Genomic DNA, 20,907 nt, shown 5'->3' with positions numbered 1-20,907 from the left:
TGTTGGATAAAGAAATCAATTACTGGCAACGACCTCCTTGTTGACTCGAATGGTCAGAAATTATCCAAGATTTGTCAAAATGGAGTCATATTTACAAACTGAGATCCCTAACAAACAAACCTACACATTCTGATAAATAAGGGGACAGCTGAATGAGAAATGGAAATAGATTTTGAATGAGAAATGGAAATAGATTTTGTCCACCAAAGAATTCTTGACAACAATCTTTCTGGGAAACAAGAGAGACCATATAAAACAACAATAGTTTTAACATTCTAGCTCAAATGTATCAAAGACTACGGGGAGATGTCTAGAAGTAGGGAAAAATCAAATCACAGGAGTAATCAGAGGCTCGTTCCTGAAATGTGCCTCCAAGTTTCCAATCACGAGGTCCGCCATTGCAATGGTGGTCTCAATGGTATCCGTTCCCACATGAGGCAGAAGAACTGCATTCTCAAGCTCAAGCAATTGTTCAGGTACATGGGGCTCGTTTTCAAATACATCTAGTCCTACCCCTCCTAAACGACCTTTGTGTAGCGCAGATACGAGCTCAGATTCATTGACGTGAGCACCTCGCCCAACATTGATAAGAATGCCATTTGGCCCCAATGCATCAATTACTTCTCGATTGATAATGTGCTTAGTTTCTTGGGTCAGATTGCATGCCACAAACAGAAACTGGGAATTTGCAGCCAAGTCTACAACGCTGGGAAAGTATTTGTAACCTCTGTGATGCTTTTCATTCCTACTGCAATAACTTATGGAGCAACCAAATGCTTCAGCTCTCTTGGCAATTGCAGAACCAATCCTTCCCAATCCAACAATTCCAACTGATTTACCATTAAACTGAAACAGACAACTACTAAGTCAATCAATCAAATCAAGTAACCTGAATCCGCAAGAGTTAATGGTTAGGGAAAATTCTATCATCATCAAGACTTGATTATACTTCTTGTTCCAGGAGTTAAAGAGCGGGATAAGATTAGGAAAAACCATATGATGTCGGACAGCAGTGGAGCAATCTTTGGTGTTGAATAAGATTGAATGAATGGAAATGATTACGTCTTTCAATTTCAACCAAAATATCTGGAATCTAACAAAAATGTTCCGCAATCTAATATTTCAAGTTCGAAGGCTTCTCTCCTCTACTATCCAATTTAATCGAAACAGGCAATATTATTAAGTAATCACTTAGAGCAAAATCAGAGAAGAGATAACGCAACATACACCAAGTAATGCAACGATTAAAACAAACTCACAACCATCTCTACTCTATCGCAATTCACAATAAAAAGAAGCATACCTTCGTTCCCAATCCCAAACCGCCTTTCGTCCACGATCCACTCTTGACGAACCGATCAGACTCACAAATCCTCCTCGAAACCGCAATGGCCAGTCCAATTGCGGCATCCGCAACATCGTCGGTCAACACATCGGGTGTATTAGTAACCCTAATTCCCTTCTCCCGGCACTTCGGCAAATCAATTTTGTCGAGTCCCACACTGAAGCTCGCTACGATTTCCAACGCCGGAAAAGTGTCGATTAAATTGGCGTCGGCGCCGATCTTGGTACAGCCGACTACTGCTCTGATCGATTTCGCGTTTTGTTGAAGGTAATCGGAGTTGAGAGGATGAATCCAGAGCTTGAAGAGATTGAAGCGTTGTTCAAGCTGTTCTTCGAGGTAACTGAACATTGGAGTGGTCATTGCAACTCCTATCTTCTCCATTTTCAGCGCAGCAAAAAGTTCCAGCGCACTGCAACAATTCCCTAACATATGGGATCAATTTGAAGAGTAATTATTTTTTTAATATAATTTTTTTTTTTAATAAACCTGTTCTCTCATTTATTTGGTTTAGTCAAATAAACATCGATCATCGAAATGCGGTACATAGTGACGTTTATTGACTCACTACTCGAGATAGATTATAGCAATATAAAAACATTATTTTTTATAGTGAAACTTCATAATTTCACATAACTCAGAGCTCGAAACACAAACTTCTTAAATTCAGGCTCAAGTCACGGGAGTAAGTAGAGGCTCATTCTTGAAATGTGCCTCCAAGTTTCGAATCACAAGGTCGGCCATTGCAGTGCTGGTCTCGTTGGTATCGGATGCGACGTGAGACAATAGGACTACATTTTGAAGCTCAAGCTACTGTTTAGGTACATGGGGCTCGTTTTCATATACATCTAGTCCTGCCCCAGCCAAACGACCATCGAGCAGCGCAGAGATGAGCTCAGATTCATCGACGTGAGCACCTCGTCCAACGTTGATAAGAAAGCCATGTGACCCCAATGCATCGATTACTTCTCGATTGATAATGTGCTTAGTTTGTTGGGTGAGATTGCATGCCACGAACAGAAACTGAGAGTTTGCAGCCAAGTCTAGGACGGTGGGGAAGTATTTGTAAACACTGTGATGCTTATCGTTCCTACTGCAATAACTGATGGAGCACCCAAATGCTTCAGCTCTCTTGGCAATGGCTGAACCGATCCTTCCCAACCCAAGAATTCCTACTGATTTTCGACTGAACTGAAATACACAACAACTACTGAATCAAGTAAAATTATATGACGTCGGGTTTTAAAACTCATGTTTGTTTGAAAGTTTTAGGATGTAATGTCAAAAAAAAAAAAAAAAAAAAAAAAAAAAAAAAAAAAAAGTGAGAAAATTTTTCATTAAATAATTAACTCAACTTTAACTATATATATTCCTTTTTGATTTACCTCAATTAATGTTTATTCACATCCTTGTTTTTTAATAAAAAAGATAAGAGGTTAGTTTTAAAATATTTATTTATTTATTTTTAAACATTTAATTAAGATTTATCATTATATTTTTTAAATAATTAAAATTTTATTTTTTAAAATGGTGGAAGAATAAAGAACGAAAAAATGTATTTTTTTAAAAAGAAATAAACGATTTGACATAAAAATAAATAATTAAGAATTCATATTTCTAGAGTTAAATTAATAAAAATATCACTAAACTTTATATTTTGCCTCAAAATACTAGTAAACTTTTAAAAGTTTCAATCATATTTTTAAATTTTAAAAAATCTCAAAAATATATTTGGAATAGAAATGGTTAATAATTTATTTTAAAAATATCTTTAAATTTTTAATAAGGTTTACAAAAATATCATTATCGTTAGTACTACGTTTAAAAAATATCATTATTGTTACCATTACTATTGGTATATATTTAAAAAAATTAGAAAATTCTATTATCGTTAGTATTATATTTAAAGAATATACGAAATTTCTAGAGTAGCATTGACACTCTTTTACTTTATATATATAAAAAAGTAATTTTTTTTTTTACCCCCGTTCACAGATATCTCATAGATTATTTTAAAATTTTTTAATATTACTTTTGAAATTTCTTTAATATTTTCTAAACCTAATACTAACCCAAAATATATATTTAAAGTTTTTTTAAACGTATTAATGAATTTTTTAAACTTAAAAATATTTAAAAATACTTTTCATAACTAAAGGGTATTTTTTAAATCCTAAAAAACGTTCAAGAGTATTATAAAAAGGAAGTATTTATTTTTGCTTTTCGTACCGTTGAAGGATATTTTTGTAATTTAACTTATTCCTACCCATCAAATAATCAGCGCAATCTCTCCTCTGTATTTATACACAAACAAATGCAAAGCATACCTTCGTTCCCAAACCAAAATCGCCTTTGGTCCACGATCCACTCCGGACGAACCGATCGCACTCACAAATCCTCCTCGAAACCGCAATGGCCAGACCAATTGCGGCATCGGCGACATCGTCGGTCAACACATCGGGCGTATTGGTAACCCTAATCCCCTTCTCCACGCATTTCGCCAAATCAATTTTGTCGATTCCTACACTGAAGCTCGCTACGACTTCCAAAGCCGGCAAAGCGTCGATCAAATTAGCATCGGCACCGGAACTGGAACTGACGACTACTGCTCTGATCGATTGCGCGTTTTGCTGAAGGTAATCGGAGTTGAGAGGATGAATCCAGAGCTTGAAGAGATTGAAGCGTTGTTCAAGCTGTTTTTCGAGGTAACTCACCATTGGATCGGTCATTGCAACTCCTATCTTCTCCATTTTTAGGGCACCAAAAAAGCTTCGGCGGATTGCAGCAATTTTCTGAAATATGAGAGCTCTTTAGGGATTTTGCTTTGTGTTAAGTTCGTTCGTTTTATATTATTTTTTTTTTTAGATTTTTTTTTTCTATTTATTAATGAACTTATTGAAAATTGTTTCCAAAATGGAAGTTTATAACAAAAATTATTGTTGGAAGATATAATGTCAAAATCAACCCTTTTTTTTAAACTTCAGAAATTAATTTGGGAATAACTTTAGAAATAAAATTGGAATTAGGTACGCATTTTAAAAAAAAAAAATTTGTTTTTTTTTTTTTTTTTTTTTTTTTAGTTTCTAGTTTGTAATTATAAAATACATTAATAGTAATTATTTTTTAATTACTAATAAAAGTATCAATTAAATAAATAGTTTATAAGAAAATATGTAGAAGGTAGGATTTGAACAGCTCAACTAAATCAATAATTGATATGTTATATTGTTTTTAATTCAAAAAATAATGTTTTAATAAGTACTCTAATTCAATCCCAAGAGGAACAAAAATGGGATGAAATGAAATGAAAATTAACAATAAAGTCGTTTTTAAAAAAGTTTTCTAATTCTTGACTGGTACATGTGCGATAAGTGAGGTTGTTAAAAACGTTTGGAGATCACTCTAAGAAAGCAATGTTATAGGTTAGCAAGCAAATAAGCAACGACCACGACTTTGATAATGTAGAAGAAGATAACTAGTCAAATCCCCTAGAGTACATTTTCGTAACAGTATAAGAAATAAAGGTTAGGAATGAGCATGCAGCCACACATAACACACCCTAGAGTTTCAGCCATTATAACTATTTGTAATCCACAAACCAATCCTACTAACGGTAAAAATTTCTTCGAATATGTCCTTGAATTCATTCGTGAGCAAAGCTCAAATTGGCGAAGAATATGGTCCGTGGGTTTCCTTTATTGGAACTATGATTCTATTTATTTTTGTTTCGAATTGGTTCAGGGTTGTTTTACCTTGGAAAATAGTATAGTAAGTTCAAGGAGAGTTGGCCGCACACACAAATTGTATAAATACTACTGTTGCTTTAGATTTACTCACATCAGGAGCATATTTCTATACGGGTCTTAGTAAAAATGGATTAAGTTATTTTGGTAAAGACATTCAACGAACTCCAATCTTTAGCATGACTATGACATCTTTCCCCACTCAATTGGTTGATATCCCTTTCAACCACTCTTCACGGACTCAACAACTTAGAATGAGGTTAACCTCAAATCTTTTGATGTGTTTCCAATTGTTCTCAGCATCGTGGAGTCTTTATGCAAGAGAAACACTAGTAAATCTCTTCCTAATTTGCCGCTATTTCTTTCTTAGTGGAATTCTCATCGTGGTCGGAGGTAGTGTCGCCTCATTGAGCTTGATGTCTTCTTAATCAGAATAGTAACATTTACGGTTACTAACGTGAACAATAAGGCTAGTCCTCATCAATGTGTAACAATTCGCTTTTCAATGCCTCAAATCACAGACAGTTATGTAGACACTAAGGATAAAAAAAAATAAAAAGAAAAAAAAAACGCTTTTAAAATAAAGACAGTAAATACATTAAAACAAAACAAGTTATATACACATGTGTGCACACAACTTTAAACACAAAGTTCATTTAAAACGACAGGGTTTTCAAAAGCCATATACAAATAAAACAAGACACAAGTCGACGGTCCCCTCCACAGTCGCACGACCCAACACATTCATACCATGGTCAACTCTCTACGGAAAAATGAAGTGTAGCAAATGTGCGTATTAAAAATACTCCGCAAACAACTTACTAGTAGACTCTCATCGTACTTATTCCTTATGACATCTACTTAGGCTATGTGCTCAACTATATATTCCTTCGGCAATATCGTGGCTCTAGTTTATGCTAGCCTTCTCATGCTCGTAAATACCAAAACCTTATATATACCTCCTCTAAGGAGTACTCTAACCTCCCTAGGGTTCATAACTTAAGGGTTTTCGGTACTTTTAGATCTATGTTTTATGTTTGCATTAATTGTGCATCGAGTAACTGTGGCCCAAGGGAAAAGACATAGGGTAAATCTCATAAGTATGGAGTAGCCCTTTGTTCTTGAAATGGTAACCGTACTCCACACAATTTGCCTAATACATTCTAATTGAAAGATCCTCCTTAGTGGTGCAGGGCAACAAGTGCTTGCTTCTAAGATCAGTAAACTATCTATCACATTGATTTTTTAATGCGATAAATAATAAACTATCTGTCCATACACCCTATTCGGGTTAGAACAGTAAACTACCTGTCGCATTGCCTTTTTCCGACGGAAACAAGCACAAATGGAAGTACCTCAATAGTATACCCTCTACGACTCTTGGAGCCCATGTGGATGACAACAGCATTCTGTGTATCAAGTAGACACTAACTCCTCTTTATTAGTTCACAAATAGGGATGGCGCCCTAAATGTTAACGGGTCAACTCGGTAGAAACCGGGCTAAAACTAAGTGAACCGATCAAATTAACGAGCGAATGTCAAATTGGGAAGAAAAATGGCTCACCCACGCGCTCATGTATTATAGACACGCAGCTAGATGAGGCGTATACGCGCGCTCGTACTCGTGGCTACCAACGCGCGCGCCAACTTTTCCAGTCGCCCACGAGCGGAGCTTCGAATCCCAGACGACGTGATTTTCGCGTTAATTTCTTTGGATTTTCCTTCAGCGCGCGGCAGTTCAAACCCCAGAAGATGGACAAGCGTTTATTTATTTATTTATTTATTTATTTATTTATTTTCCGTGAAGAGTGCGCGCGTTCAAACCTGAAAAACGTATCTTTCCCAGATTTTTTCCTAATTTTTCCTCCAATTTTCCAGATTTCATTATTTCCTTCTATTTTATCCCTAAATTATTTTAGAATAAATTAGAAGTCCTAAGCTTTGTTAAATCATAAAAATAGCCCAAATTTAACTTCCTTACCAACTTCGAGCTCAAACGGCAACTTGGGTTTTACGTGCTCTCCTTCCCAATCTCTTCTTCTGAATCTACGAGACCAAAATTGAGTTTAGAAATGGTCTATAGACGAAGAATATTGAAAAAAAAATAGCATAATAATACTCATAATCTAACCTTCGATTAACCTCGTTTCTTTGTTGTCAAGATCGGCCAAATTAGTGATGTAGCAAAGATTATTTTGAGCGGTTAATTCCAAATATAGACGGGTATTTATAAATTGGATTAGAAGATGAACGTGGCACTTTTTTTTAATTTGAATTACCAATGAGAGTCTTCCACTTGTCAAACATCCAATGGTTGATGATTTTTGTAATTATTGCAAAATCTTCTTTTAATTATTACTTAATAACTTGGTAATTATCTCCCAAAAAAATATATATTATTTATGCCCAAAATATCAATTTGTCATCTTAGAGCTAGCTTTTAAATTAGTAAGGCTTGTGTGGACTTAATTTCCAATTTGATTATGGGGCAATTTTCCCAAATTTGCGACTTTAGGGTTATTTCTGCAATTTGTCACTTTTTAGAGTTATCTTTATAAATTTAGTTTATTATGAAGGTATTCTTTGTAAATTGGACTTCGTGTAGATTAAATTTCCAATTTACCCTTGTAAGACATTTACTCTTTTATTCATGAAAATTACATATATACTTAATCAAGGTAATTATTCGATAAATATGAAACGATGACGTTTGCTGAAGCTTTCTATCGTTTCAACGTAAATCCAAATATTGTTTATTCCTTTGGACAAAGAGGAAGAAACAAAATGTCAAAGTATAGACATACGCCACATTATAATTTATGTACTTTAAGAATTAAATTCCTAACTTTTTAAAATAATAATAATAATAATTTAATTATGTCAAAATATAGAATATATCCGCTACTTATCCGTATTTAAAGAATTAAATTCCTAACTTTTTTTTAAAATAATAATAATAATAATAATAATAATAATTTAATTGATGTCAAAATAGAGAATATATCCATTTAAAGAATTAAATTCCTAACTTTTTAAAATAATAATAATAATAATAATTTAATTGATGTCAAAATATAGAATATATCCATTTAAAGAATTAAATTCCTAACTTTTTAAAATAATAATAATAATAATTTAATTGATATCAAAATATAGAATATATCCGCTGCTTATTTAAGAATTAAATTCCTAACTTTTTCTTAAATAATAATAAAAAATTAATTTGGTCTTTATATTTACCTTCGAGTTTCAATACATTTCACGGGAATATGGTTTTCACACATTTATAAATAATGTTTCGTTTCTCTCTCTAACTAATGTGAGATTTCACAATCTACCCCTTGGGGGACATCATCCTCATCAGCACACCCAATAACCTAGCTCGGATATGATTTGTACGGGAGGGCCCAATGTCCTCGCTAGCACACCCAATAACCTGTCTCTAATTCGATTTGTACCATTTAAATATAAGTGAATTAAGGTAGAAATAAATAATTTAATTATAAATGTAGCACAACCTACACTTACCCACTAAGATTGGCTTTGTTAGCTGAGAGCTATAGCTAAGGCCTAACCCCTTGTATTCCAACGTATACTTTCAGTCAACACTATTAAATTCATTTCATTTATTTAACCTCATAAATGTGAATGATTCAATTTTTCTTATTTTCACTTATTTTATATAATTTAACATAATTTAAAACACCAATCTAATTTAATCATTAAAATATAACAAAAAATAAAAACGTAAAGTTTATGATTCATTTTATAACCGCATAAGTCCACCACTAGTAAATATTGTCCGCTTTGATTTCTTATGAATTGCTGTCAGTCTCGCGATTTTTAAAATGGTTCGAAGTGGACAATATCTACTAATGGTGGTCTTATGCTGTTACAAATGGTATCAAAGTCAAATATCGAGAGGTGTGCTAGCGAGGACGTTGGACCTCTAAGGGGGTGGATTGTGAGATCCCACATGTCGGTTAGAGAGAACCATTGCATATAAGGGTGTGGAAACCTTTACTTACCAGATGCAAAACCTTGAGAGAGTCTAAAAAACAATATCGACTAAGGACTGTTGGGCTATTACTCATTTACATTAAAAGACATAAACCGACAGAGACATAGAAAAAGCCTAGAAAGTAGATAGCTGCCAAAATCAACCACCAAGAACAATAATAAACAAATAAATAAGGGAAATGAAACAATAATGAAAGTAGGCTCTGATTCTGAAAACAACTCCCACTTACATTTATATGAAAGGAATTTTAAAAACAAATGACAGATCTACTTCAAAACTTTAATTCTCTAGCAATTTCATCCATATAAACTTTAATTTAGTAACCATTTAATCACTATATTCTCAATTTTTATAAACAATACATATATTATTAAAACTTAATGAAATACTTGTTACTTAATCATATATCCATCCATGAATACATACTAAGAAAAGGCAAGAAAATAGCATTGAACTATTTTGAGACTAAAAATTGAAAAAGAAAATAAAAGAATAATCAGTGGTCTTCTTCCTGCACTTAAAATGGGTATCAATTATAGGGAGAGATGATGGTTAAGAATGAAGGATGGGTGTGTGTCCATTTTTCTTTTTGGCAAAGTTTGACCTCAAGATTTTCAGCAGAACCATCCAATTGAAGCCTTCAGAAGAAAAAAAAAAAAGGAAAACAAGTTGAAAATATTTCATTCATTCTTTCTGTAACCACCCTTCTCTTAAGATGCACCTCACGTTGCATCGATCTGCTTCTCAGAAATAGAGAGAGAAGAAGAAATCCAAATAAAGGGGAAGGGAGGGAGGGAGAGAGAGAGCAAAACCAAGAACTTTTCCTTATTCCTAAGTTCAAAGGAGGTAAAGAGAAGCAAAACAAAACCATCCCACCACCATTTTTCTTGTTTTTTTGTCTAAAAATCCTGCTTCTCTTCCTCCTTTATCTCTCAATTCCCTTCTTTTTCTCTCTATGCTGTCTGAAACCCAGAAGCAATTGATCACCCAGTTGCCGGTTTGTTGTCCCTTGCGGTTTCAGTCAAAAGTTTCATCAAGAAACTGAAGATGATTCATGCTATGGAGCAGGAGCACGAAGGTTTCAAATCCAAATTATGTCATTTCAAAGGAACGCACGAGAATTCTGGCAGACATGCCAAGAGCTTGAGCATCGAGAGTGCCAGCATGTTGGACTCTCTTGTCGATGAGGATACATCAAGAAGCCAAGGATCGACGCCGGTTCACAACAACTCTGCAGAGAAGCCGCTGACACCAACCAATCGACCTGAAAAGTCTCTGAAGCTGAAGTTGACCAAGGATGAAGATGCTGTCACTGAGAAGGAACCCAGAGACAAGAAGGCCTTAGGTTCTATTCCTAGCCATTCTTTTAAGATCTAATATTCATTTAATCACTACTCACCTTAGTCAACCTATACATAACTTGGAGGGATTTGAATCTTTGACCTCTTGCTCCAAGGTACATGTCAATCAAAGCTAAGGCACATATTCAAGCCACATTATTCATTTGTTAAAGTTAATAACTAAAGATTTATTAAAATTAAGAGATAACAATGGTTAGTTTTTTTAGAAATTTTGGATTCAAAATAGGCATATTGAGGGTTAAGGGGGCTAAGATAGAACAAACATAAAGTTCGAGGACCGAAACGGGCCATGTGAAGTTAAGGTATCAAAATGGGGTGTTGTTCATTCTAGGAGGAATGCTTTTTGTTTGATTCTGCAATTAACATTCTCCTCCAATCTCGGGTTATAATTCAGAAATGGAACAAATGAAAGAGAGGTTTGCAAAGTTACTCTTGGGAGAAGACATGTCTGGGGGAGGAAAGGGTGTTTCCTCAGCCTTGGCATTGTCTAATGCAATCACAAACCTTGCTGGTATGTACTTAGAATTTTCTAACATGGTAACTGAGAAATCTCTGTTGGGATCTAAAATTCTGTCGATGTTGCAGCTTCTGTGTTCGGAGAACAATGGCGTCTAGAGCCAATGTCATTAGAAAGAAAAACAAGATGGAGAAAAGAAATCGATTTGCTCTTATCCGTCACAGACTACATTGTTGAGTTTGTTCCTTCACAACAGAAATCCAAGGATGGAACGAATATGGAGGTAAACCTTTGATTTCGAATCTGTAGTTAGAATCGACTTGTATGATTCTCACAACCTAAGGTAAGGGAATTCATGAATACCTGGAGCTTGACTCAAATGTTCCTTCCTTTCTCATTCAATCTTACAAATGAAGTTTATGGCTGTCTTAGATAATGGTGACCCGGCAACGAAACGACTTGCACTTGAATATCCCAGCTTTGAGGAAGCTTGATGCCATGTTAATTGTAAGAACTATGCCTACAATTTACTCTATTGTTCATTGTTTTCTCTGCTTCAGTCAGAATGAATCCTATGTGACATTGGATTTGCCACGACAAAACACAGGGTTGTCTGGATAATTTTAAAGAACAGAACGAGTTCTATTATGTATCGAGAGATGCTGATGACTCGGAGAAAGGAAATAACAAGAGAAAAGATGATAAGTGGTGGCTACCTACAGCAAGAGTTCCACCAAATGGTTTATCAGAGATGACAAGAAAGTTTCTGCAGTACCAGAAGGATTGTGTGAACCAGGTCCTGAAGGCAGCCATGGCTATAAATGCTCAAATCATATCAGAAATGGAGATCCCTGAAGATTACATTGAATCTCTCCCTAAAGTAAGCGAAATTGAATATGTTTTAGTAATGATTTCGAAATGAATCTTCACCTGAAACTAAGTTTTGTTTTCATGGATTTACAGAATGGAAGGGCAAGCCTAGGGGATTCCATCTACAGAAGTATAACAGTTGAGTTCTTTGATCCTGATCAGTTTCTTTCCAGCATGGACTTAACATCAGATCATAAAATCCTAGATCTGAAAGACAGAATTGAAGCTTCCATAGTGATTTGGAGGAGGAAGATGAAAGATGTTAAATCTGCTTGGGCTTCAGCAGTGAGCTTGGAAAAGAGAGAACTATTCGAAGAGAGAGCAGAGACCATCTTGCTAATACTTAAGCACCGATTTCCCGGAATCCCACAATCTTCACTAGATATCAGCAAAATTCAATTCAATCGGGTATAAACAATGCTACTTCCTTGTCTATACTCTCGATAATTATCTTTTCAATTCAAGTTTAACAAGAAAAGTAGGAGAAGCATCACAAAGAACAGAAAAGAAACATAAACCAAACTTGTTTGAAATCTTTCAAGATCAATCAGAACTTACTTTTTCCTCCATTGCAGGACGTAGGGCACGCCATTTTAGAGAGCTACTCCAGAATACTGGAAAGCTTAGCCTTCACAGTGATGTCTCGAATCGAAGACGTACTCCACGCTGATGCCTTAACTCAAAATCCATCACAGACAGCACCGAAGAGGAAACCAGCGAGCGAAACTCCACCGGAAAAAACGCCACGCAAAAGAGAAGACAACGGCACAGAAACGCCGGTTTCAATGACACTGTTGGATTTCATGGGTTGGGGTCAGGAACAAAGCGAGAACGAGCCGAAGAAGAGTTCATTGGGGCAGTCGGATGAATTAAACGCCGATTCAGATGCGAAAAACGGAAATACGCCTGGGAATATAGTGACGAACAAGAAGGTTTCGTACGTGGAAAATTTGAGCGCTGTGAAAAGTCCAACGGCCCGCCATTGAAGAGGGATTGAAGAACAAAAAAAGTGCAGGAAGATGACAATTAGATAGAGGGATAGGGAGAATTGCAAAAGAGAATGAATTATCAATGAATTTGGGGTTCCTTTTTTTTTTTTTTTTTTCTTCCCACATTTGGGGATTTGACAATTTTCTATCTCATTCCTTATGTAAATAGGAGGAAGAATGAGAAGAACAAAGAACACACTTTAATTTGGATTTTGATTTGTGTAAAACCAAAAATGGCTTTTGTATAATTTGTATCATTGTAGTGTTCTTAGCCATCATAAATATCATATATTTTTCTAATTTGGTGAACAAGTTAAAAGGATTATGCAAGAACGATCAAGTGAAAGGAATTAATGTTATAAGCTAGAAGCGAACAAGCAACAACTACGACTGTCCATCGACACCTCAAGGATGAACTGGGGTTTCAACTAACCCAGGTAAGAAGAGTTGACAACTAGTCACATGGTACATTTTCAGACATTTTAGTCACATGATTTTGGTGATCATCGTTAAAGGATCCAATATTGGTTACGATGAGCTCTCCCACACACGATTGTCCCCTTCTCCCAGTCATCTTTGTCGCTCCCCAATCCACAGATAACAAAACCCTTCTTATCTTCGTCTCCAATTCGGATAATCCCAAAAAGCCCTAAAAAATGTTTGCAACTCTAAATCCCTCGTCCGTCCTGCAAATTCCTCCATTACAGAGATTCAAGAAGCTCTCACTTTCCACCTCTTTCCTCCATGGCTCAACTCCTCTCTCATTCCTCTCTAAGCCTGCACCCTCGCCTCCCCAAACTCTCAATTTCCTCTCCTCCATTAGGGCCATGAAGTCCCTGCAAGGCCGCGTGGTCTGCGCCACCAACGACAAGACCGTTGCCGTCGAAGTCGTGCGATTGGCGCCTCATCCGAAGTACAAACGGCGCATCAGAATCAAGAAGAAGTACCAGGCACACGATCCGGATAACCAGTTCAAGGTCGGAGACTTTGTGGAGCTTGAGAAATGCCGGCCGATTAGCAAGATGAAGACGTTCCTCGCCATTCCGGTTCCGGCAAGGAATTCGAAGAAGAAGGTGGCGGAAGCTGCGGCTGGGGACCTTGGGATTCCATTGGAGTCTCAGCAACAGGTTTAATCGTAATCGTAATCGTAATCATAATCGGTTGCGTTTTGTAGATCTATTCTTGTTTCTGGTTGATGAATGATTGAAGATTGTTTGATGGATGTTGTTTTCCAAATTCTTAGAATCTCTATTCGTCTCTGCAATTGATGCGTCTGAACAGTGAGATTAACTGCTGATGATTATGGTGTGGTATTGTTCCCCTCCAAATTCTCTTTATTCTTGCGTTTGGTTTAGAAAAACAGTGAGATTTGCATTATAATGTTAATTAATTATTATGATTATTTCATCGTTAAACTAAAGATTATACGTAATTGGATAATACTACTAGGTTACATATGTCTTACTATTTGATATATCCCATTAACTCTATTATAATTTGATTAATGAATCTTTCACCTTATTCCTTTGTTAAAGGATAAATATAAGTATATTTAGCATAATTATTATTACTTTTTTTTAGTTTGTAAGACTAAAATGCATAATTCATAATTTAAACGGGTTAATTAAGTATTTTCATAGTTGTTGTCACCTGTCGTCACCTGCCATGATAACTATTATCTGCATTACTAAAATCTGTTAGTAACTACTATTGGATGATGAAAGTCCCTAATTTAGGGAATGGTCTTTATAAACAAAGAATACTTTCTACATTGATATGAGGCATTTTGGAAGCCCAAATCCCATGAGAGCTTAGGCTCAAAATGGACAATATCATACCAAATCAAAGTCATGAGAGCTTAGGCTCATACCATTGTAGAGAGTCGTGTTCGTCTAACATGGTAACAGAGTCATGCCCTAATTAGTCGTGCCAATTAAAAAATGACTAAGACTCTTTTGGGGCCTGAGTAATCATCTAACAACTACAACTTCTTAATTTCATCGTCATCTGTTGCCACTACATTGTCGATAATCACCACGTTACCTCGCCATAGTTCATTTAAATATCTTTTTACGGGTAATCCAAACAAACACTTAATGATGTGTTTTTCTTTTAAAAATTATTGATGCACCAATTTGAATCACACAAAAATGTTGATAATTAATGGCTCATGTACAATTAACTCTATCTGAATTACCTTAAAAACTTTTTACTGTTTTCTCCAGAAGAACAAAAGGAAGGAAAGAAAGTTAAATAATGTGTACTTGAACAGCTAACAGTCTATAAATCACTGCAAGGTTAGGGTAAAAAATATGTTGATTTGAATAAATTTCAAAAAGAAATATTAATACCTAATCATCCTCTACTTGAAGGCTTGCTTTAATATTCTCTAATGTATGTGATACGAAATCGTTAACATACTCGGCAGACTGCAACGTTTGAGTAGCTATTGTTAGCAACGAACCTCCTTCTGTGACCCTCTCTTCTTTGCTTTTACTGATAACCGATGCCCTCGGTGCGTGCCCATCTGGGAGGATCGAGAAGCCCATAGGTAACATCGTGATGGTGCTCGGGTCACACCCAGCCATCACAGACTGCATGCTTGTAATGTCAATTTGAGCATAGATGACTGTTGATTCGTAATCGTTTGTTAGAGTATCTTGTATAATCCACTTGTTGGATTCATCTGATTTTATTGCCTGCAACAATCGTTTGTATTGTCAAAATGAATATTAACGAGTATTAATTCGATAATTGATATGTACTCATTCGGAAACTCACTTGGATAGTAACAGCATTGCCTCGATTCTGTCCTTTGGCAAACACTGCTAGCGTTTCAACTGGACCACTCAACATCACATCCCACTGAAAGTCATTGATTCAACATTTTAATAGCAATGTATAGAACGATACATACCGACGTATATATGCATACACAGAGGGAAAATCGTGTCGCCAAAAGCGAGGCATACCTCGATTCGTCGGGATCCATTGATCAAGAATTCGAACAAGAGTTTAGGAGAAATAGGTAGCCACACTGAAGCAACTGCACACAAGATTAAACCAAGAGGTTCTCGTGGATCATTTAAGTTCTTTCTTGAAGCAACTCTTATGTTTTCACCTATTTTGCTCTGGACCTTGGTCCATGTATGGCTGCTGGAAGCACCCATGGCTTGATAAACACTAGATGTCATTCTCTGTGCCAATCGAAGAACACTTTTTCTCCCACCAAGAGTGGTGATTCCTAAGAGTTTTTAGAAACTGAGATCTCATAAAACTTTGAAGGATTGAATGATTAGTAATGACTGAGGAGTTTTACCAGTGGAATCCTTCATGGGAACGTTGGTGGCCATGTAGAAAACCTGCCATTCACAATGGGTTTGCATTGTGGCCATCCAATGCCTTGCCCCGAATATCAAACCGCTATTCACAATGGTTCGATACATCGTTCGAAGTTTGGTCTTCTGGCACTCCCAGTGCTCTAAGACTATGACCTGATATGACACAATGTTGGGAATCACGACTCTCCACAATGATATGATATTGTCCACTTTGAGCATAAGCTGTAAATTAGCCAACGTGGGACTCCCTCCCAACAATCCTTAACAATCCTCCTCTCGAACAAAGTACACTATAGAGTCCTCGAACAACCTTCCCTTAATCGAGGCTCGACTCCTTTATGGAGTCCTCGAACAAAGTACACCCTTTGTTCGACACTTGAGCCACTTTTGACTACACCTTCCTCTGTTCGACACTTGAGCCACTTTTGACTACACCTTCGAGGCTCACAATTTCTTTGTTCGATATTTGAGGATTCTATTGACATGGCTAAGTTAAGGGGATGACTCTAATACTATGTTAGGAATCACGACTCTCCATAATGATATGATATTGTCCACTTGATGAGAGGTTATGCTCAAAGTGGACAATATCATACCATTGTAGAGAGTCGTGATTCCTAACACACAACAGGTTTAGGTCGATAGATTAATTAAAGTAAATCTTTAATTCATACTATGAGGTTCATACCTTACAATGACCGTTAGATGTATCCTCAATGATGCAACCTGAGGGTCGTTTCCTACAAAAGGAGGGGGATGAGTCTATACTATCACCAACGTTGTTGATCGAAACATCAGCGACGACCCACTTTTCGGGACTTAATCGTTTGCAAGTTCGAATGAAATAGACTTCTCTTGGAGGGAAGACGGGAGTGAGCATTTGGAGCTCCGCAAACATCTGCAAACCTGGCAGAAAAAATGAGCTTCTAGGATAAACACTTTTCCAATCCACATCTTATTACACTTAATATATTTCAATTATTCATTATTTATTGCTGATGTCATAAATACATATCAAGCTACAAGACATAAAAGTATAGGAAAAGAGAGAATAATAAAACTATATCATTTTAATTAAATGCATTAATAAAAAAAAGAGTTAGAAAAATAAAATAAGAAAAAGAAAAGGAAGAAGTGTTTGTGGTTGTCCTTGTCCCACATCGGTAAAGCTGAGAACCTGGGGGCAAACATTCTCTATAAATTGGGCCTCTGACTCCGTTCGTTTGAATCTTCCGTTATAAAGAATAAAATAAGAATTTTAAAGCGTTAACCAAAAATTTGAGGGGAAAATATTTGTAATTATTTAAGTTTAAACTATGCTTATTTTGGTAAGAAAATCACTAAAAAAAATTATTATTTAAGTAATTACCTAAATTTATTATTTTTAAAAAGAAAATCCCAGAGAGAGAGAGAGAGAGAGAGAGACTTACGAGTTGAACTGCGCCGTTCCGGGTGGACCCGTCGCCATTGCAGACGACCTCGATGGTCGACGCCTTCGAGATTATGGAGGGAAACATTTCCTTCCATTGAACCTTCACCGGCAAACAACAACAGAGAAATACATGAATCCGATCAGGCAACAATATTCCGGAAATTTTCAGTCGAGTTAGGGTTTAATTTAAATATTCACCACATCCATGAAGCTCTGAACCAATCGATGAAGATCTACGAACACCACGCCGGATTCTCTCGACGCTTCGATTTCTCCCTTCGGCTGCTGCTCGTATTCGCTGGCGAATTGCTTCATGTACTCGTCGTAATTCAGCAGTTCTCGTCCTGTTTCAAAGCTTCGAATCCAAAGCGGCTCCCCGGAATCCGCCATTTTCACGACCTCCTCAATCGCTTTCATCGCTATCTCCATAACCCTAGCTTTCTCCAGACCGAAAATCCTCTTCGATTTCTCCAAATTTCTTCTACCTTCAATCGCATCCTCGCTCTCCCCCGATCTTGACCTCGATGTTCCAGCAGGAGCGTATTGTTCCAGAGCCGTTCGCAATCCCTCGACCTGTAAATCGAAGGTTAGTTCCATAAATTTGAAGAAATTGGAAAGGAAAATAAGAGATGTATTATAAACCTCGGCTTTGAGTCGAACTATTTCAGTTACTAATTGTTGTTGCTTTTGGTCAGAACTTGTGAACATGGAATCCATGGAAATGGCGATGGAGTTTGCTGAAGAACAACATTTAAGGCAAGAAGATTTGTTGATCATTTCCTTCAGTGCTTGGTTTTCTTCTCGCAATTTCTCCATTTCCTGACGCTCGAGACTGACCTAGAAAAGCGAAACAGATAAAGGTAGCAAAAACAAGAACAAGAACAAGAACAAGAAGAAACAGAGGAGAAAAAACTGTTGAAAAAATGTGCAGAACTGAAAACCTTGATTTGTGTTCTTCGATTCTGAAACCAGAACTTGATTTGCTTAGAATGAAGACCAAGATTCTCACTGAGTTTCTGCCTCTGTTTCTCATCTGGATGAGGAGACTCTTTAAACACCCTGCAAATAGTCCTCTAAATTTGCTTCAATCTTCTAAATCCATTCCCATTTTCTTTATATTTCTTCCATAAATCAGTACAAGAAATGGAGTTCGTTCGTTAACTTTGTTTAATCTTCCTATTTCTTCCATATATAAACGATGAACAGTGTAGAAATTCGAGTTTCATACTTCTCCATTTCTCTGATTTGCTCTGAAGTATGACGATTCTTCCTCTTTTTTCTATTCCCCAGTCCCTTATCTTCATCTTCATCATCAGGCTCGACGCCCAAATCCTCCGCCGACCTCGATCCCGCCGGCTCAGAGTTGTCACTGCAGCTGTCCTCTCTCCTCACCGGCGCGTCGGCGCCCATATCCACTGCATTCTGGAAAACCCCAGCCTAAGAAAAAGAAAAAACCCCATTAGAGGTGCATTTTTGCAGAAAGATTTAGAGGAAGTGTGTGAAGAAGATGAGTACAAGGGTGAGAGTAAGAGCCGGAGAAGAAGGAACATTCATAACACGGCGAGATGGGCGGTTGTCGGACATGACAACGGCCATGAATAGCTGTGCGATTAAAAGGGCTATGAGGGCTTTCAAAATTGAAATTTAATTTCTGCAAATAGAAAAAGGAATTTTAGCATTCCAGAGAAAAAAAACAAAAAAAAAAAAAGATAGAAAGAAATACTGATGATCCATCAAATTCACGTTACACAAGAGGTGGATTTTTCATTTTCTTTTTTTCTTTTTTCCTTCATTAAATTCTTTTTTTCCATTAAATTCTTTTTTTTTTTTTTTTCTGTGTATGAATTTTTATTGAAGTTTCACGTTTAATAAAATTAATTATATAAAAAAGAGAGAAAAAAAAAGTAAAAGGTGGAATATGCGCCCTATGCTAAATTTGTTATTCAATTTTGAATTGACAAAAATAATTCAGCCAATTTTTCCATTAATTTTAACTTTTATTCTTCTTCACTCACTTTTAAAAATATATATGTTTATCATTTTTTCAATTTAAACGTGAAACAAAAATTAATATTTTTCACTCAATTATATTTTTTACGACTATTTTTAAAGATTAAAGACTAAATTATTAGTTTCGACCAAATGGGAACGGAGAAATATACTTTACAAAAAAAAAAAAAATCATTTGATCTCGTGATAAGATCAAACGTTACATATCGTATGGCTCTCGTTGAAAGAGATAAGAAAAGAAGAAATACAAGGGTATAATTGTAAATAAATTTCAATTGATTTATTAAATTCTAAATAATTTTGTCTTACTGCTAAATAATATATTTAACACGTGAGGAAAATAAGTCATTGGAATTTATAACTTTTTTGTGTGAGCGTGAATAATAATTAATTTTTTTTTTGTTTTAAATTGGTTGTACTAAAATAATTGTCATTTTCGATATTGTATAAATCAAATTTATTAAATACGAGATTAAATAGACTGTGGGTTGAATTAATTGACAGGTGAGTGATTTGGTGCATTGAAGAAACGTGGGGAAAGGGTATAAATGGAAAGTGAGTGAAAATAAATATCTCCTTATTTAAAAAGAAAAAAAGAAAGATAATGATAATAAATAATATATTTACTTGTCTTATTTACCATTATTTTATGATTATTTATAACTATTTATCAAAATATTATATAAAAAAAAAACATTCGATTATTCAATTTGTAATTTAAATTAAAAAATATTTATGAATAATTTTTGTTTTTTCAAAAATGATTTATGTGGCTTTGTAGATATCATCCGTTCGACCAAATAAATGGATATGATATTGTCGAATAAGTTCTCATGACTTTGTTTTTTTTATTATAAACCATGATCATTCCCTAAATTAGCGGACGTGAAACTTTCATTATTTATTAATTTTTTAAATGTTTTGTTCTTTATTAGCGTTAATAATTTGTGGCATTTTCACGTTTTATATTATTTTAATAAATTTGAATTATAAAAAAAAATGTTAATAATTTTAATTTGTTTTTTTCAAAATTATCAAATAAATATATTAAGAGGAGAGGAAAATTAGAAAAAGTTGATAGTTGACCCCACCTATTAATATGCTATGGACGAAAAAAAAAAGAGATTAAATTATAAATAATTTTAAATTTATTCCAATAATTATAATAATACAATGTGTATTAAAATTATCATTTGAAATATAAATTCATTAACATATTTTACATAAAATATAATAACGTGACAATAATTATTAAATTTTTTAATATTAAATTTTGAAAAAAAAAATAATATTAAGAGACATTAATTTTATTTTAATCTAATAGTTTAATGAAAAAAAAT

General features: G+C 35.2%; 5 protein-coding genes and 1 long non-coding RNA gene across 7 annotated transcripts; 2 read left to right on the top strand and 4 right to left on the bottom strand.

The window, feature by feature from the left end:
• Window positions 1–149: 149 nt before the first annotated feature.
• On the bottom strand, window positions 150–1,741 carry LOC147787516 (glyoxylate/hydroxypyruvate/pyruvate reductase 2KGR-like). The gene is made up of 2 exons (XM_087119023.1): window positions 1,304–1,741; window positions 150–846 (listed from the first exon to the last, which is right to left on the bottom strand). The coding sequence occupies exons 1-2, from the start codon at window positions 1,724–1,726 to the stop codon at window positions 328–330; spliced, it is 942 nt and encodes a 313-aa protein (XP_086975149.1). The 5' UTR covers window positions 1,727–1,741; the 3' UTR covers window positions 150–327.
• A 139-nt stretch (window positions 1,742–1,880) lies between these two features.
• On the bottom strand, window positions 1,881–7,278 carry LOC111778775 (glyoxylate/hydroxypyruvate reductase A HPR2-like). The gene is made up of 4 exons (XM_023658749.2): window positions 7,218–7,278; window positions 7,068–7,132; window positions 3,670–4,134; window positions 1,881–2,533 (listed from the first exon to the last, which is right to left on the bottom strand). Exons 3-4 carry the CDS (start codon window positions 4,090–4,092, stop codon window positions 2,153–2,155), a joined length of 804 nt encoding a protein of 267 aa, XP_023514517.2. The 5' UTR covers window positions 4,093–4,134; window positions 7,068–7,132; window positions 7,218–7,278; the 3' UTR covers window positions 1,881–2,152.
• A 2,196-nt stretch (window positions 7,279–9,474) lies between these two features.
• On the bottom strand, window positions 9,475–12,492 carry LOC147787515 (uncharacterized). The gene is made up of 3 exons (XR_015413390.1): window positions 12,354–12,492; window positions 10,507–10,580; window positions 9,475–10,419 (listed from the first exon to the last, which is right to left on the bottom strand). It is a non-coding gene; the product is annotated as an uncharacterized LOC147787515 (long non-coding RNA).
• Window positions 10,155–13,059, top strand: LOC111778894 (rop guanine nucleotide exchange factor 12). Its single transcript, XM_023658894.2, has 7 exons — window positions 10,155–10,452; window positions 10,863–10,979; window positions 11,054–11,208; window positions 11,358–11,432; window positions 11,533–11,805; window positions 11,889–12,203; window positions 12,371–13,059. Exons 1-7 carry the CDS (start codon window positions 10,155–10,157, stop codon window positions 12,779–12,781), a joined length of 1,644 nt encoding a protein of 547 aa, XP_023514662.1. The 3' UTR covers window positions 12,782–13,059.
• Window positions 13,060–13,367: 308 nt separating this feature from the next.
• LOC111778183 (small ribosomal subunit protein uS17c) lies at window positions 13,368–14,121 on the top strand. Its single transcript, XM_023657868.2, has one exon. The coding sequence runs from the start codon at window positions 13,441–13,443 to the stop codon at window positions 13,915–13,917; it is 477 nt and encodes a 158-aa protein (XP_023513636.2). The 5' UTR covers window positions 13,368–13,440; the 3' UTR covers window positions 13,918–14,121.
• Window positions 14,122–15,024: 903 nt separating this feature from the next.
• Window positions 15,025–19,211, bottom strand: LOC111778167 (homeobox-leucine zipper protein GLABRA 2). Of its 2 annotated transcripts, none has more exons than XM_087119307.1 (11): window positions 19,073–19,211; window positions 18,786–18,994; window positions 18,457–18,616; window positions 18,200–18,376; window positions 17,756–18,130; window positions 17,556–17,657; window positions 16,814–17,023; window positions 16,104–16,278; window positions 15,757–16,028; window positions 15,566–15,649; window positions 15,025–15,483 (listed from the first exon to the last, which is right to left on the bottom strand). In XM_087119307.1, exons 1-11 carry the CDS (start codon window positions 19,151–19,153, stop codon window positions 15,136–15,138), a joined length of 2,193 nt encoding a protein of 730 aa, XP_086975433.1. In that variant the 5' UTR covers window positions 19,154–19,211; the 3' UTR covers window positions 15,025–15,135. The 2 variants fall into 2 exon arrangements, with proteins under 2 accessions (XP_086975433.1, XP_023513617.2); XM_023657849.2 differs by having other exon boundaries at window positions 18,200–18,394; window positions 18,499–18,616.
• Window positions 19,212–20,907: the final 1,696 nt, after the last annotated feature.

This window comes from Cucurbita pepo, chromosome 17 (genome assembly GCF_057944985.1).
Source record: "Cucurbita pepo subsp. pepo isolate OVF chromosome 17, ASM5794498v1, whole genome shotgun sequence".
In the NCBI taxonomy this organism is placed as follows: domain Eukaryota; kingdom Viridiplantae; phylum Streptophyta; class Magnoliopsida; order Cucurbitales; family Cucurbitaceae; genus Cucurbita; species Cucurbita pepo.
Note: the sequence above shows the minus strand (reverse complement) of the source record. Positions and strands in the feature narration are given on the sequence as shown.